Source organism: Sciurus carolinensis, chromosome 1 (genome assembly GCF_902686445.1).
Source record: "Sciurus carolinensis chromosome 1, mSciCar1.2, whole genome shotgun sequence".
In the NCBI taxonomy this organism is placed as follows: Eukaryota; Metazoa; Chordata; class Mammalia; order Rodentia; family Sciuridae; genus Sciurus; species Sciurus carolinensis.
The window spans coordinates 111,885,978-111,901,997 of NC_062213.1; the positions used below are offsets into that span (position 1 = coordinate 111,885,978).

General features: G+C 40.8%; 1 protein-coding gene across 2 annotated transcripts in view; it reads left to right on the forward strand.

The window, feature by feature from the left end:
- The first annotated feature begins 1,870 nt into the window (after window positions 1–1,870).
- The window catches only part of Sort1 (sortilin 1), a 64,615-nt gene continuing 50,465 nt past the window's right edge, over window positions 1,871–16,020 (forward strand). For both annotated transcript variants that reach the window (XM_047540455.1, XM_047540465.1), the window contains exon 1: window positions 1,871–2,235. In XM_047540455.1, coding sequence (XP_047396411.1) covers window positions 1,930–2,235 — 306 coding nt within the window. In that variant the 5' untranslated portion in view covers window positions 1,871–1,929. The remainder of the gene's footprint in view (window positions 2,236–16,020) is intronic.

Sequence of the window (16,020 nt, forward strand, 5' to 3'; positions counted from 1 at the left end):
TTCATACCCTCTATAATTATTATATGCATTCTTCAAAAAGATGGAATTCTAATTTGTGATATATTCATACAAGAAACTGGCAAAAATGCAACTTTGTATTTTGTGCAGCATAATTAGACAAAAAGTGAAATAGAAAATACCTTTTCACTCAAAAATTTTCTTAGTGCCATATGCAAATTACCATGCTACCTTCAGTGATGCAGTTTGAGGAAATATATACTGTAGACATGACTAAGAGCAATACATTAAAAAGCACAGGTAGTACAAATAGTTTAAAAGTATATTTGGTAATTTCTCCAGGAGATGGCACTATTGAGTTTACTTTTCAGACAGTAAGACAATAGACCATTCATCTTTGTCACCCAAACAAAGAAATACTCCTTTATAGCCCCTTTTTTCTCCCCAACTAATCACATGCTACTGGAACTGACTGTCTTGTGATCTATTCCATAGTTGGCATAGATTAAAAATTAATCTATTTTTAAAAAATAATCTGACACATAATAGTCATAGAAAAGGAACAAATTGTTCACCAGTTTTCATCAGCTATATCTTGTCAGGCCAGGAGTTCAGAACTTGGAGGACTATTCTGGTGATTTTAGGATCCTGTCCAGATGACATTAAAAAACTTTTCACTTCCCACTCTGATTGTTTTTGGGAAAACAATTGGAAGACCTTTTTGTTTGCAAGTTAACTTGACCAGTATTTTGATGTACATTTTGAGTTGGGTGCACTGCAGCATTTTGCTCTACAATGACTATCTTTCATCTGGGTTTATTGCCAGCTTAAAGAAAATTTCTGTGGCTTTATTTGGGTGTAACGTTTTGCATATTTTGTATCTATTTGTTACCTTTTCTCCTGAACTTCTAGGATTTAGAAAGGATGGAATCTGTAGGGTTAAGGACTCAGAACTGGTTATACCTGTGCTGCATGTTCTACAAGTTGTGTGCAAAGCTTCTGTGGTAAAGGGAACAGTAGGGATTTTATTTATTGGAGGCGGGGTGTTATAGGGGTTATCTTATTGTGGAACAAAACTTATTCAATGCATTCACTACAGGGTTGAGGCACTTTGGTAAATATGCATCCATGAAATGATCATGTTCAAAGTAGGCCTAGGGCAATTCCCTTTTCCTTTTTTATCTACCCTTGATGCCTAAGCATTGTTCGAAATCCAGGAAAACCATAAATAATTCCGCCTTTGGCCTACCTCCCAGCAGAAGAGGAAGGCCAGTGAGGCCGAATGTGGTGGAAGACTTTTCTTCAAGCTTGCGTGAGTCACGGATGTCCTTCTATCTGCCTCGGTAGGAATTGGCCCACACCAGTTCCCATTCACCTTGGCAGCAAGTCGGCAGCTTCAGCAAATGGGCGCACCAGTGAGCCCGGGTTAAAAACCTGAAGCACCAGTTTCTGACGAAGCCCCCTTTTCCAGCTGAGCGAGTTAAGGGATTCCCTGAGGAGATTTCCCGGCGCTGCCTCAACAAGGGAATTTTAGGAGTGTTTCTGGGGGAAAGAAGGGAAATAAATACCCAGCCCCAACTTGAGGGTGCCAGAGAAGCAGCAATGAGTAAGCGGCCGCGGAGCTGGGGGCTTCGCGGGAAGGTGGGGAGAGCTCCTACGCGAACTCTGGAAGCCGGAGCCCAGAGACGCCGCGCGAGGGTGGAGAATGACCTCAGCCTTCTCTGCCACGTTCCAGCCAATCAGTCCCGCATCTTGGCATCCGAATCCAGGACCCCCGAAGCCGGAGGCGACGCGAGCCAATGAGGAGTGGGCCAGGGAAGAAGGACAGGCGGCCAGCCTATGCGGGCGGAGAGGCCCGGCTGCGCGTATCCAAGGAGCGCCAGGCTCGGGCTCGGGGGTGTGGCGCAGCGCCGGCGGGGGTGGGCGGGCGCGCCGGGTGGCAGGTGTCAGCGGCGTCGGCATTCGGCGGCGATGGAGCGGCCCCGGGGAGCTGCGGACGGCCTCTCGCGCTGGCCTCACGGCCTCGGCCTCCTCCTCTTCCTGCAGCTGCTGCCGCCGGCGACCCTCGGCCAGGACTGGCTGGACGCACCGCCGCCGCCGGCTGCGCCTGTGCTGCGCTGGTCCGGCCCCGTCGGAGTGAGCTGGGGGCTGCGCGCGGCCGCGGCCGGGGGCCCGATCCCCCGCGTCGGCCGTTGGCGCCGCAGCGCGCCGGGCGAGGACGAGGACTGCGGTCGGGTCCGGGATTTCGTCGCGAAGCTAGCCAACAACACGCACCAGGTGAGCGGGCGCCGGGCCCGGGCGACGCCCGGACTGTAAGGTGCCGCCCCTGGCCCCTAGCGGCTGCCCTCCCGCCGCGCAGCCGGCCCCTCTTCCTGCCCGGCTTCCCTGCCTCGCGCGCGGCGAGTCTCCGCGGAGCAGGGCTCCGCGGGCTGCGGCTCCGAAACTGCGGCGGGCGGAGTCGGCCCGGGCTGCGGCCCGCGGGGCTGTGTTTCGTCACAGGGGGAGACAATCTTAGACTTTCATGACATTCTTTCTTTTTTTTTTTTTTTAAGTTGTCAAAATATCTTGAGCGTCGTTGTTTTCCGTCAGTGTAAATAATCAGATCCAGTAACATTATCACCAACCAGGAAGCTGGAGGAATAATTACCTCTTAAGTGCTTGCAGAAGTTGGGCTGCGCAGAAGCAGAGGTGTGTCCTCTCTGGATCTGTACTTTTCAGGCGGTGGTGAAATCCCAAAGCAGTTGTTAGGTCACTGCGTGTATTTTAATAGTTAAAGGAACAAGCATGGAAATTAGATGACATTGAAACCCAAACAACTTCCTTGCTCCTAAAAATTGTTAAAGTTGTTTTTCAGGATGAAGGCGAAGAACATTAGAACTTGACCCAAAATGACCTTGAGAGGCTGGCAGAACCAAATGTCCCATGAGTAGAACTTGAGGCATAGGGTCTCTCAAACCTATGTTAGAAGTGAGGGGCGCCTTCAACAGATGCAAGACAATCTAGAATTATCCATACGTTCCACCTGGATGCACTTCCTGGGTACAAACTGTTCCACCAAGATTCTGAGTCACAACCAATCAGCCCTATTTCCCTTCACCCCGGGCTGCTTGAATTCCTTGCTACCGGCCATCAGGGAGACAGATTTGAGATTACCTTCTGTTTGTCAGCCTACGATAAAACTTTTTCTCTTTGCAAAGACAGGTGCCATAGCGTTGGCTTCTATGTGTTCAGCCACCAGTCTTTGCTAAATCACATTATCATCATCATCATCATCATCATCATGATTTTGCAGTATTGAGAATTGAGCCTACCAGTACTCTTCCACTGAGCTACATTCCCAGCCCTTTTTATTTTGAGACATGGTCTCAGTAAGTTGCTGAGACTGGCCTAGAACTTATGATCCTTCTGTCTCAGCCTCCCAAGTAGCTAGGATTATAGGCACGCACCACCATGCACAGCTCAGTCACAATATTATTTATGTGATCTCTCTTCTCCAAAATTAACCTTCTGTCCTGGTATTGAACTCTGACTGGGATGTCTGTATCGTGGTGCCACAAGATTTCCAATAGCTAAGAAACACATTGTAGATATTCTGCTTTAAGCCAGTTCCTGGTCAAAAAAGACTTTTAAAATTGTGATATTTCTGTCTGTGGGGACCAGTAGCTCAACCTTTGACACACTACTGATTGAGAAAATTGTTAGCTAACTACTACTGGTCCTTGCTTTAGTATGATTTGGGCATTTTCCTCATGCTTTTTTTTAAGATTAACAATTCTTGCAACCCACATTTGCAAAATGTATTTCAACTCAATATATTTTTTCCCTTATCCTTGCCTCTTTCAAAGAGAATTGCACATGGAGACAGATGGGGGGCTGGTGTTCTGGACCTATACTTGTCCTTGTGTTACCACTTTGCATTCCAGTATCAGCTGAGCCACAGTGTCTTCTGGGACTATCTTTCTGGACTACTCTTGTTCTCAGATCTGGGGGCATGAGGCACTTGAAGTTAAGGCCTAAGTATTCAAGGAAAATGCATGCATTATAAAGTAGTCCAAGCAGCAGCTATATTAAGGTAACTAAACTAGTGCTGAAGGTTGGGTGCAGATAGGGTGGAATGAGTTCTGGGAAATCTTCCTATTTGGTGAGAAAAAAATAATCTTGTACACTCCTTTTTCATGGTGCGGGGGGCATTGAGAAAGACTTCACAACTGATGCTTAGTTTATATGAGGACCACATCTTCCTTGGGCCAGCCAGATACAGCATTCTCACTCCATATATCAGAATCTTTTGCTGGTATCTTTAGATCTGCTGCTACTTCTGGATTTATCCTTTAGTCAAAAGTTTCTGATGAATTCAGATTGCTATGTCATTTGTAATATATTGATTCCAAACCTAGAGATTGTGGAAACTGGCTCAGGGGGATCTAAAACCATTCATTCTTCAAAGCCCATATGTAAAGAAATTTCCTCTATTTCTTATATTTTATTTAGCTGCTGTTTCTGATTTTTTTAAGCTCTTTTCTCCAGTCTTCTTTCAGCAACCTTATTTAAAATAGCTATTTTTGCAGTTGTTACTCATCCAACTCTGTTCTTCAGGGATCTTATCCTTTTTGCAATTTGTATATCTGGTTAAAAAGCAGAGCCTTGCCAAGCAAGGTGGCACACACCTGTAATCCCAGCAGCTCGGGAGGCTGAGGCAGGAGGATTCCAAGTTCAAAGCCAGTCTCAGCAAAAGTGAGGTGCTAAAGCAACTCAGTGAGACCCTGTTCGCCTGCTCCTAAAGAAAATAACAAAATAGGGCTGGGGAGGTGGCTCAGTGGTCAAGTGCCCCTGATTCAATCCCCAGTACCTAAAAACAAAAGAAAGCAACAACAACAACAAAAAAGTGGAGTCTTTGGCGGGGTGTGGTGGCACACACCTTTAATTCCAGCCACTCAGGAGACTGAGGCAGGAGGATCATAAGTTTGAGTCCAGCTTCAGCAACTAGCAAGACCCTAAGCAACTTAGCGAGACCCTGGCTTAAAATAAAAAAATAATTTAAAAAAATAATTAAAAAAAAAAAGGACTCGGGATGTGTCTCAGTGATAAAGCACCCCTGGGTTCAATACCCAGTACCAAAGTGAAAAATATGGAGCCTCTGTTAATAACTTTAACCTTAGAAATGATTGAGTAAAGTAAGTAGCTCTTAACTGTTCCACTTCCTTGACCAAGAATTGTTATGCAGTGGTCTGTTTTGCTTTTCAATTCTATATTTTTAGAAGTCATATTAAATCATCCGGAACTGTATTGAAGCGATCTAGTATTTTGGGATCCTTTGTAAATGGTGCAAAATTAAAGTATCAGCATGACAAACAACTTTTTATCACATCATATGCTTTTGTATAGCTAGGAAAGGAAAGTGCCATTTAGTTTTTCGTACATAATATTCCAGAATTCAATTCCCAAGAAAAATCAAAAGTTCTTGGTTCTCTTCTTCTTTCTTATAACTTGGTGCTTTTATTTTCAAGCCACATTAATTTATATAATCCATGTATGTGAATGCCCTCCAAGAGCCCAGATCTGGAGTTGGGATGGGATTGCCAATTTATAAAGAAAAGATAATTCATACTGGAGAATAAAAACCTCGAATGCTTTAGCAAGGCCTCCTTGACCTGTTTCTATGGCTCATGAGACTATATTAACATATAACTAATTTATTTTAACATACACATTATTTTAACTAATTTATTTGCTTTTTTAAGAAAGCAGCAGATTATTTTCTTTACCCAAGCCTCCCTCTTTCTCTCTAGGTTTCCTTTCATATTCCTTCTTTTCAATCTTGAATTTAAGTCTATTTCAAATCTATTCAGGGCTTATCTTGCACAGCATATATTTTTCATGTAGAAGTCAATGATTAAGTACTCTATTTTGGGATTTGAGGGAGGAGAGGGAAAGACTTTTTTCTAGTTAGAGTGTTATATAAGAGTCTCTTAAGAAAGAAACTGAAAATCAAAATACTGGCCATTATTAAAAACAGAAGACAAAAGAATGGCAAGAAAATAAAGAAGAAAGACAACTACTTCTACTTTATTCAAAATCATGCTTCCTAATTTCATTCTGAGGGTATGACATGCCATGGAAAGGCAGTAGAGCGTGGGACAGGCTTTGAGGCTAGCCTGTCTGCATTTGATTCCTGGCTATTATGATTAGCTATGTTAATTTGGGTAAATTACTTAAGCCCTCTCTGTGTCTTAGTTCCTCATCTGTAAAATGGATAGTAAGAGTCCTAAATTCACAGGGTGGTTGTGAGAAATAAATGAATGTGTGTATAAAATGTATTAAGTCATTAGAATAATGTCTGACACCTAGTTAGCACTGACTAAATAGCTATTATTTTTATTTGTAGGGATTGTTCATAAGTGCTGTTTTCTGAGTTTCAATGGTCTTCCTTTTGCCTTTAACCCAAAACTGTTTTCAGGCTACACTTTTAACTGAATCTTTCCTTCCAGTGCTTGGAGTGTTCACGACATGTATAACCTTTGTACATGAGAGAAATTGAGCAGGCCTGGAAGATTTTATTAATGTTGGTTGCTAAGTCGGGTTGCTTCAAAACACTCCCTCTATGAGCACCCCTTTGAGGGTAGGCATGAAACTTTGTCTTAAAGAAACAGTTGAAATGGCTTGGCCACAGTTATGTGTGGTGGCTGACATAATTTCCTTACTTCTCATTCCTGTGTACAGGCCATTCAACAATTTCCTTAAATCTTTTTAAACCTACGATTAATAAAGCCAGGAACTGTTGCTCATGCTCTCTCCTCCTTCTGCTCCTGTCACTAACTACTTCTTTATACATAACTTCCCAACTTCTACCCCAACATCAAAGCATCTGGTTTTTTAAATAAACAGGCCCTGTGGAGAGGCTGTGTTGTATGAGCCGTCAGCTCGGGGAAGAATGTGTGTGTTTGTTTGCGGCACTGGCAGGGCTGAGTCCAGGCTGACAGGACTGAATGTGCCTGTTGGCAGTTTCAGGAGCTGCTGCTCTCAGCCTGTTGTTGTGGATCACCAGGCCTTTGAACACCCGGAAATCTGAAGGTCAGTGCCTTTAGCTGCCCCGGAACTTCCTATCTGCCTCATTCATTCTAGTACTTAGCCTGTCTGCAAGCTACCTTCACCAGCACCCCACTTCCACCCTCTAGGTTACTTAATCGTCTCTTGAGTCCTGTTTTTTTCTGTTCATGTTTGGATCAAGGCATAGGAATTCTGGAGTTTCTCCTCTTTGGTCCTGATTGAGCTAGGTGGGCAGAATCCTCATGGAGAATCCTCTCCCATGCAGTATACTGGTCAAACCTTGAACTTCAAAGGGATGTTAAAATGATGTGTGCATCAGGGATGCCAGTATGAACTATCAGCAGATTTTAAGAAATCTAGTTTCTTTGGGGAAAGATTAGTCTTCATCTAGGGTTTGGTTGAGGTGAAAGTAGAAAGCTAGCCAGGTATGTCAAATGGCTCAAGGGGAACACCATGTAACGATTAGGTAAACTCTCTGCTGGCTCAAATATTTGGCTTTGTGCACATTGATTTTTAATTAGAAATTTGAGTTTTATCTCTGCTTATGAAAATTAATTGAAAGAAGGCTTATGTTCTGGTTAGTTTCTAATGGCTGTTTTCTTTCTGTAATAACGATAATAATAGGCTCTCCGCCCTGCTGTTGTGATCTGCTCTTTCATGTCAGGTTCACAGAGGCTGTTAACAGTTTCTTCTTGCACTCTGCCTGCTTTCAATCAGCTCTCTTTAACAGGCATCAGACTCTCGGTGGGCGACTGCAGAAACCCTGCTCCCTAGTTGGCCTGTTCGGCTTGTGGGAGCATCTCTTGCCAGATAGTGTTCAGCCCCCAGACGTAGTGGTCAGCCGGAAAGAACATTCCCTCTTTTTCCTCCCTTCCTACTCTCACTCCCCCTCAATTTCTATCTTTATAGAAAATTAACTGCATTTTGAGGCTGGAGAAATGAGGCTCAGATGTTTTATAGGATTATGAGCTAATGTTTAAGGCAGATGAAACCATCAAATTTGACATGTAATTAGCTTTAGAAAATGCTATATGGTAATGGTTCCAAAATATGAAATATGTACTGCATTTGTAAATTTCTGGTAAGTTTTCAGTTTGCTTCTCTTCCTTAGTAAGCAGTGTTCCTGTTGTATCTTTTACCACTGTTTTGAAAGAAACTTAGTAACAACTTGTTCCTCCCGCTCTGTGGCCTGTAGGTTGGCAGGTTTTAGGAGTAATGATGCTTGAGGAACAAGCTGATCGATTTCAGTCAGCTCTAGGCAGCTTTTTTGTTGTTTAATGGTGACTGTTGTCGAAGTTGGCTTAGTCATGTGGCTTTGAGCCTGCTGGGTTGAATGAATCGTCAGGACAGACCCTTCATATCTATACAGATTGTCAGGCGAATCTGGACATGTGGGTTTATTTAAAGATTGAGGCTATTTTTCCTTTTCTACCCCCAACCAAGGCTTGGGAAACCACAGTAAAAACAAAATCCTTCCACGAAGAACCTGTGGTATTCTGCTGAGAAAGTCCTCTGTGATTGTAATTTATTTTCTATTTTGTGTTTTAGTCTCTGGCCCTCAATTCCTCAGCTACAACATGAGAAGTTTTGGACGAGCTTTTAAATGGCCAAAAAAAATTTCTGTGATTCATATGGAAGAAGAGGAGGCCAGAGGTTGTGATCACAAATGTTTATTGGTTGATTCCAAATTTAGAAGCAAATTGTGACTATTCAGCTTCTCAGTTGAACTTGAACGTAGCGTAGATTTCACATCTGGGGGTGATTTGTTACCACCTCCAGGATTTGTTGCAGTGAAATATGAGTGTTCTTAAAAGATAGGAATATTTTTTTCATACAACTTTGAAAGACATTTGTCTCTTATTTTTGGGTAATAGTTAATCGTTCCTTCTTGGCTGAACAATCTAAGGCTAATAAAAGCTACTAGTTTGGATAGTCCAAAAGCAAATCCAATAGACATGTAGCAGTAAATGTGAGGTTTTTTTCCCTAAAGTATTCTGCAAAATACTGGAGACTTTTTTTTTTTGTTCTCACTGCCTGTGTGTTTGAAAATAGCTTACTTTAAGTATACTTACACATAGAAACTTAGGTGTGATTAGTTGGCTTAATTTTTATTTTCAGTTTTATTTTTATTTTGGGGGGTTATCAGGGATTGAAGGGATTAAACTCAGGGGTATTCGACCACTGAGCCACATCCCCAGTCCTATTTTGTATTTTATTTAGAGACAGGGTCTCACTGAGTTGCTTAGCATCTTGCTGTTGCTGAGACTGGGACTTAATTTATTTTCATCAGGAAAAAAAATGTACATTTATCTTCTACAGCTTGTGAATACTATCCCTCTTATGTTTTCTTTTGTTAAGATTTTTTTTCTTCTATATGTCCTGAAAAAAAAAAAAAAAAAAAAGCTGTTTTAACGTTGTATTTATGCCTATTTGCAAATCTCCTTCAACTGTAAGATCATACTGAAGAACCGAGAGAGATTGAACTAAGGACAAAAGTTTTAATTTAATTAATACTTCTCAGAGTAATTTGGAGCAAATGTTTATCTGATACTTGCTACTTGTCATAAGGGATTCATAGTATAGATATGTTTTATACAAAATTGAAAAGAGAGAGCTTAATATCCAGATTTGAGTCGGGGCTCTGCTGCTTAATAGCTGATCATGGATAATCACTTAACTTCCCTGATCTCTACAGTTGTTTTTAAACTAGAGAAGCAGGCTCTCAGGGTTGCTCAGAGGGTCATATGAGAAGTTCCATCCTAGTGTCTTGTTAAATGTAAGGTATTAGGTGGATGTCATTCATTTCAACACCTCCTACCATGTACTGAATGGAGTTTACGCCTGTGCATAAACAAAGCTAGGCATTGGTCTCATTGAAAGGATTCAGGTGTTCAGAGGCAGCTTGCTGGGAGTTTGAAAGATGGCAGGAGCACTACCATCCCAATGGTCTGGGAAGAACTGGATAAAGACAGTCTAGATGTGGAGGTAATTCTGTAAAGACACTAAGTTAGGAAAATCCAAGACATGCTGAGGGGATAGCCAGTGGACACTATTGTAGAGGAAGGTAATTGGTAAGGAATAGACTAAGATTTCCATGAAGACACGTAGAGAAGTTAAAAAAGATAGCTCTTTAAGGGGGTAGAAAGAGGAGGGGGTAGTTTGGGACTAGGACTTAACTAGCAGAAGCGTTTCAACAGAGTTAGACATGAGGCCAGAGGTGGCAATGGGGAACCAAGAAGAGTTGCCCTTTCCCAGGCTGGTCATCGCTGTGCGCTTGCAAGCATAGGCCCAATAGGAGAGCGGAACACAGGGCAGGGCAGACTTGAAATGCTAGAGGTTCTGAGGAATGCTTCTAGACTGCAGGACATTATTGAAGGAGAATGTGAGCCAAGGTGTGAAAAACTAGGTGCCTGTGACAGAGTTCTCTTTTCTGAACATTAGTGAACCAGGATAAAGTTGAACACTGGCTGGTAATATGCTTAATAGCTTGAGTCATGATCATTAGGCTCTTTAGAGGGTCAGTTCCCTCGCTTTTATGGATGAGGCTAGGTAAGTTGCTTATGATCCAAGAGCTGAGGGTGGAACCCAGATATCCCAACATAGGGCTACATGTGGAAATATTTTCTAGACATGTTTTAAGTCAATGTACTTTCTGTAGGGGTAAGGCAAGATTGTAGACCCCAGTTATGTCATATGGCTATGGATCTACTCTATTCTTTCAACAGAGCTCAGTTAGCCTTTCTAAGCCCTCATTTCTTCATCATATAAAATGTAGCATTATCGTGAGGGTTTGAAAGAAAAATATACATGAAGATATTTTGAAAACCTTGAAGTACCATGTGAGTATGACTTGTGTGATTTCTTAATGAGCCTGTTGATCTGTCACAGCCTCCACATGGCCCAATTGTCAGCCAAATGATCCTGATAAATACAGTCCTTGAGCCAACTTCCAAGGAACATGTGCACAAAAGGAGACAGATGAGGCATAAATGTATTTGGTTTTATCACTTGGCAGGGTTGGATGACAGGCTTGGGCGGGGGTGGCAAGAATTAGAGTGAGTCAAGACTGACATAAATGTAAGAAGCATATATGGTGGTGTTCTAAAACTTTGTGATTACACTGAAGTTTTAACTTATTAATATGATTGCTAATTCTTCGAGGAAATGGTTTGGAAGTGGGAGGACAGTATCTCAGGTATCAGACCTGGATTCAAACTTAAGTGGTGACTATGGACAAATTAATCTCTCTGAACCTTAGTTTTTTCATTGATTAGAATGGAAGATCTAATACCTACCTACCTACCTCTTAGGGTCATTGTGAAAACTGAGTCTTTGGGAGTTAGGATGTATTCATCATTTATTGAAAGTTTCTTATAATGAGTACCTCTACAGAGTTTCCAAATGTTGCCAGTTAGATGCTTAAGTATTTGTTCATGTGCTTAAAATTTATTCATAACTGTATTAGTCCTAGAGAATTGTTTTGATTACTCATGGGAACCAAATCTGCGGGAACCAAATCCGAATTAAGAAATGTACACTTGGCCTTTCATATCTATAGGTTCCACATCTTTGGATTCAATCAAACATAGATTGAAAATATTAAAAAATTACATCTGTACCAAACTTGTACAGACTTTTTCTTGCCATTATTCCCTAAACAATATAGTATAACAATGACTTACACATGATTTACATTGTAGTTATTATAATTAATTTAGAGATGATTTAAAGTATATGGGAGGACCCTGTAGGTTTTGTGCAAATTCCATAGTGTTTTATATGAGGGACTTGAGCATCTGTAGATTTTAGTATCTGCAGAGGATGGGAGACTCCCCAGAACCCTGGAATACTGATGGACAACTATATTACTTATATCCTTCGATTCAGAATAAAGAAAAGTAGGGGTAAGGTAAGGGAGAGATAATCTCATCTATTTGAAGTATCTTTCTTGAAGTTATAGGAGATGGAGGAAAAAATAATAATCAGATTAATAGAGAAAAATAGGGGTAGGGTAAGGGAGAGATCATCTCATCTATTTGAAGTATCTTTCTTGAAGCTATAGGAGATGGGGGAAAAATAATAATCAGATTAATAGAAAATCATCATTATATACCTGATCATCTAGTTATAAAAGTTTGAAGTATATGTAGTTAGTTTTGAATAACTTATAGTTAAAAAAAAAGACTACTCATAATTTCATAAATGCCTTTTTTCTTCAGTTTTTAACTTATTAGAGCTAGTGACTAGTCTTAGGTTGATAACTCTGAAATAGCATCTTGTATATTTCACCCATTCATTAACTGAGCAGCTACTAACAGCTTTGCCCTCTCTTGACACTGATGTAGGCTTATGAAATACTAATAAAATGTGATAAGTACTTCTCAGGAACTTTTCTTAGAAGGCTAGCAGACCAGAATGTTGAAGGAATTACTTTTAATAATGCACATGTTTCTTTAACCTACCATTTCACCACTTCTGGGCCTATGTTAATCCTCAGTTTCAGTCAGAGTGACCTTCTCACAGGTCTGTTAAGCTCCATTGCTTCTGCCTTTGTTCTCATGGCATTCCTCCTGTCTGAATACACTTCTACCCCTGGTTGCTTTTTCCTATTCTCTTCTCTAACATTTAACTGTGCCATGTAGTGTAACACTACAGTGTTCGTCTTGTGTTCAGTTTCATTTATGAAACTTTTATTCCCTGAATTATAAATTCCTTAAAAGTAGGGCCCAACTTGTACTAGGAGGCCTTTATCGATTTTACCCCACACAGCGCTCGAGAAAGAATAATATTTAAATGTGTTGTCTGGAGTCAGACAGACATGAATTTGCAGCTTTGCTCTGCCACTTACCAGCTATGTAACTTTAGGCAAATAACTTCTCTGAGCTCCCTTCTTCATTTACAAAGTAGCAGTGATGCCTTGTAATAATATGTACAATAACAATTTAATAAGTGCTCCATAAAGGTTAAATATTCATATTGTTATTCTTTAACCCAACCATGCTTTATTGAGTACCTGCATATGTTAGACACAGTACTGAGTCCTGAGTCCTGGGAGCTGGTGTGGAACACACCAGATACCATCTCTGCCTTCATGGAGCTTTATGAACCAATAGAGAACATGACCAATAAATAATATATAATTATAAATATGATGAGCACCAAGAAGAAAAGAAGTAACCACAGGAGAATAATTGACAGAGGTCTTTTTATCTGGGGCATTAGGAAAGAACCATTAACCTGATATTTAAAGATGAACAGAATTTTGCGAGGAGGAATATACCAGGCAGAGAGAACAGCATGTTTACAAGGCCCAGGACTAGAAAGAGCTTGGTGTACTCAAAGATTTGGAAAAAGGCCAATGTGTTTGTAGCAGAGGAAGTGAAGAAGCAAGTCCCCACACCCACTGGGTGAGCAGCAAGCCTTATGTTTCTGGCAACTCAGTCAGCTGATGATTGGAACATATCTCTTCCTCACTTTCTTTCCTTTGAAATGGGACTAATATGTAAAAACGAAATGTTGAAGGTTTGGAAATGTAGTTCATTTACTGGGCATGATTAGAATGAGTTGTTCTATGAAAGTGAATTTTTCAAAAACTAAGCCTGCCCCCACCTTTTTAAAAAAAAATATTTTCAGTTGTTGATGGACACAATACCTTTATTTTATTTATTTGTTTTTATATGGTAGTGAGGATCGTACCCAGTGCCTCACATGTGCTAGGCACTCTACCACTGAGCCACAACCCCAGCCCAGCCTGCCCTTGTTAAGTGCCCAAAATTTTGTTATTTTAATGAAAAATTTTCTAAAATATTTCTTAACTGCCTTAGTATGATCCTGGATCATTAAGAAGAGATTAAATTATGCTCCACCATGACTCACATTATTTTAATGTGGTATGATATTTAATGCTCACAAAGCCATCCAGATAGATGGGACTGTTTTCTTCTGTTTTCAGTGGCCCATTTTTGTAAGCTTAGTGTGATTGTCTGCTTATTTAAGTTTACTTGTTTCGTCCTATAGAAACCATCTTGCAATGTCCTGCTCCTTCTTGCTGCAATCCATGTATGTCTCTAGATACACCATTCCCAAAGTATGATTTGTTTCCTCAGTAAGCTAAGAAAGCAGATTTTTAACAAACTACAACTCTAGCAAGCTTAGTAAATTGAATTAGAGTGATGGTGTGCAAGTTTCTCTTAGAGGTCAAATGCATAAGTTTATAATGCATAATAGTGCCGCATCAGAGGTCTCAATTGCTTCCTTTAGCAAGTGTCAGGGTTGCTGAGGTGTCCAGATAATGGGGTTGCTGTTGTAAATCGGGTATTGTGGAACAGGGAGCTGGTTTGTTGTTCTTTAAAAAAAAACAGATAAACAGCAGTGGAAAAACAAACCAAGCGACTAAATTATTGATGAGTCATAGAATTTTAAAGCTCGGAGGGACCAGAAAGATTGTTATTGCAGCCCCCTCCATCATGTTGATGTTAGATTGCACTGCCTGAGTTCACACAGAGCTTTTGACAGAGCTGGAAATAAAATTCAGGCCGACTGATTATTTGCCCAGGGTTCTCCTCTGTATTATCCTGCCTCTGAGAAAACACTAAATAATTGAATAGATTTGAAAACCTGTACTTTTTTATGTTTAGCTTTTTCATTTCTAAGAATAGTCTCCATGAGAACTGGAACATTTGTGATCTTATTTTTGGCTCATGTTTTATGATCCTAGCAGTGCCTTATTTAACAGAACTGTACTCTGTTAAGAGTCTCTTCCTGCCTGCAAAAGCATCGCCCATGTTGCATTCCAGACATCTTCTACACATCACTGTGTCCTGTCCCTGTGTCCCCTACTTGGGGTTTGGAAGCCTGATCCTGAATTCCCAGTCTTCATAGAATCACCAGTACCTTCCTTGCCTTTGTATGCTGTTTGATTTGATTCTTATTATTTCCAATAGTGAAGGAGCATAATTCATTTTCACTGGATTCCCAAGAGAGAAAATGATGTGTGCCCAATCAGTTAATTACTGGACTAGGCTTTATGTTCTTTTCGTCTTTTCCCCAACTTGGTGGGCTCTTTTATAGATTAAATGTCTAGCATATACAACCTTAATGTTTAAACTTTTGCATAAGAGAAGACTGTTTATAATAATATAATCTCCATGTGCTCAGAGCAGCCATTATCACTGCCATTTCCCTGGTGCCTCAGGTAGGGTCCAGCACATGGTAGGTGCACAGGTATATAGTTGACCCTTTGTATCTGTGGGTCCTACATTTATGGATTCAACCAATTTTGAATTGCCAGTACTCAGGAAAAAAATTACATCTATACCAAACAGGTATAGACTTTTTTGTTCTCATTGTAACCTAAGCGACACAATACAATGACTACATATGTAGCACTTACATTGTATTAGGTATTGGTAATCTAGAGATGATTTAAAGTATACAGGAGGGTGTGAGTAGATTCTGTGAAACACTGTGCCATTGGATACAAGGATATAAAGAACCTGAGCCGTGTGGATTCAGAGAGGCTGCTCCTGATGGTGAGTTGATGGGGTTTTCTGCAAGTGGCTTTTAACTTGTGACCGGCCATGGGAAAACTGATGCTCAGTTGTGCCAGTGTCAGTTCTTTCAGTATTTTGCTGTTGATCAAAATGTGCCACTAAAGATAGACACAAGTTTCTCATTATTGAGTTTTTTCCCAAGTACATTGACTCTTGGGTCCTACTCAAAGTTCTCCAAGCTTATAGTAACAGTAATTTAATTAGGCATCTAGTTTAATTATAGGTGAAGACAAAGTTATTTCTGTGAAGAATGTTGTGATTTGTGACTTTTCTTCATTTCTGGACAGAACTAGACCATGATGACCAAACCGGACATTGTGTTAATTCAGAGTCTGAAGTGTGTGGTTAAGATGGCAGGCAATAGGTGGGTAGGTGAATCCTGCATCATTCTTTCTCCAACATGAGTTCCTGAAAACCTGTTTGACAGTCAGATGGTGGCCTTAAATATCAACCCAGAGCTCTC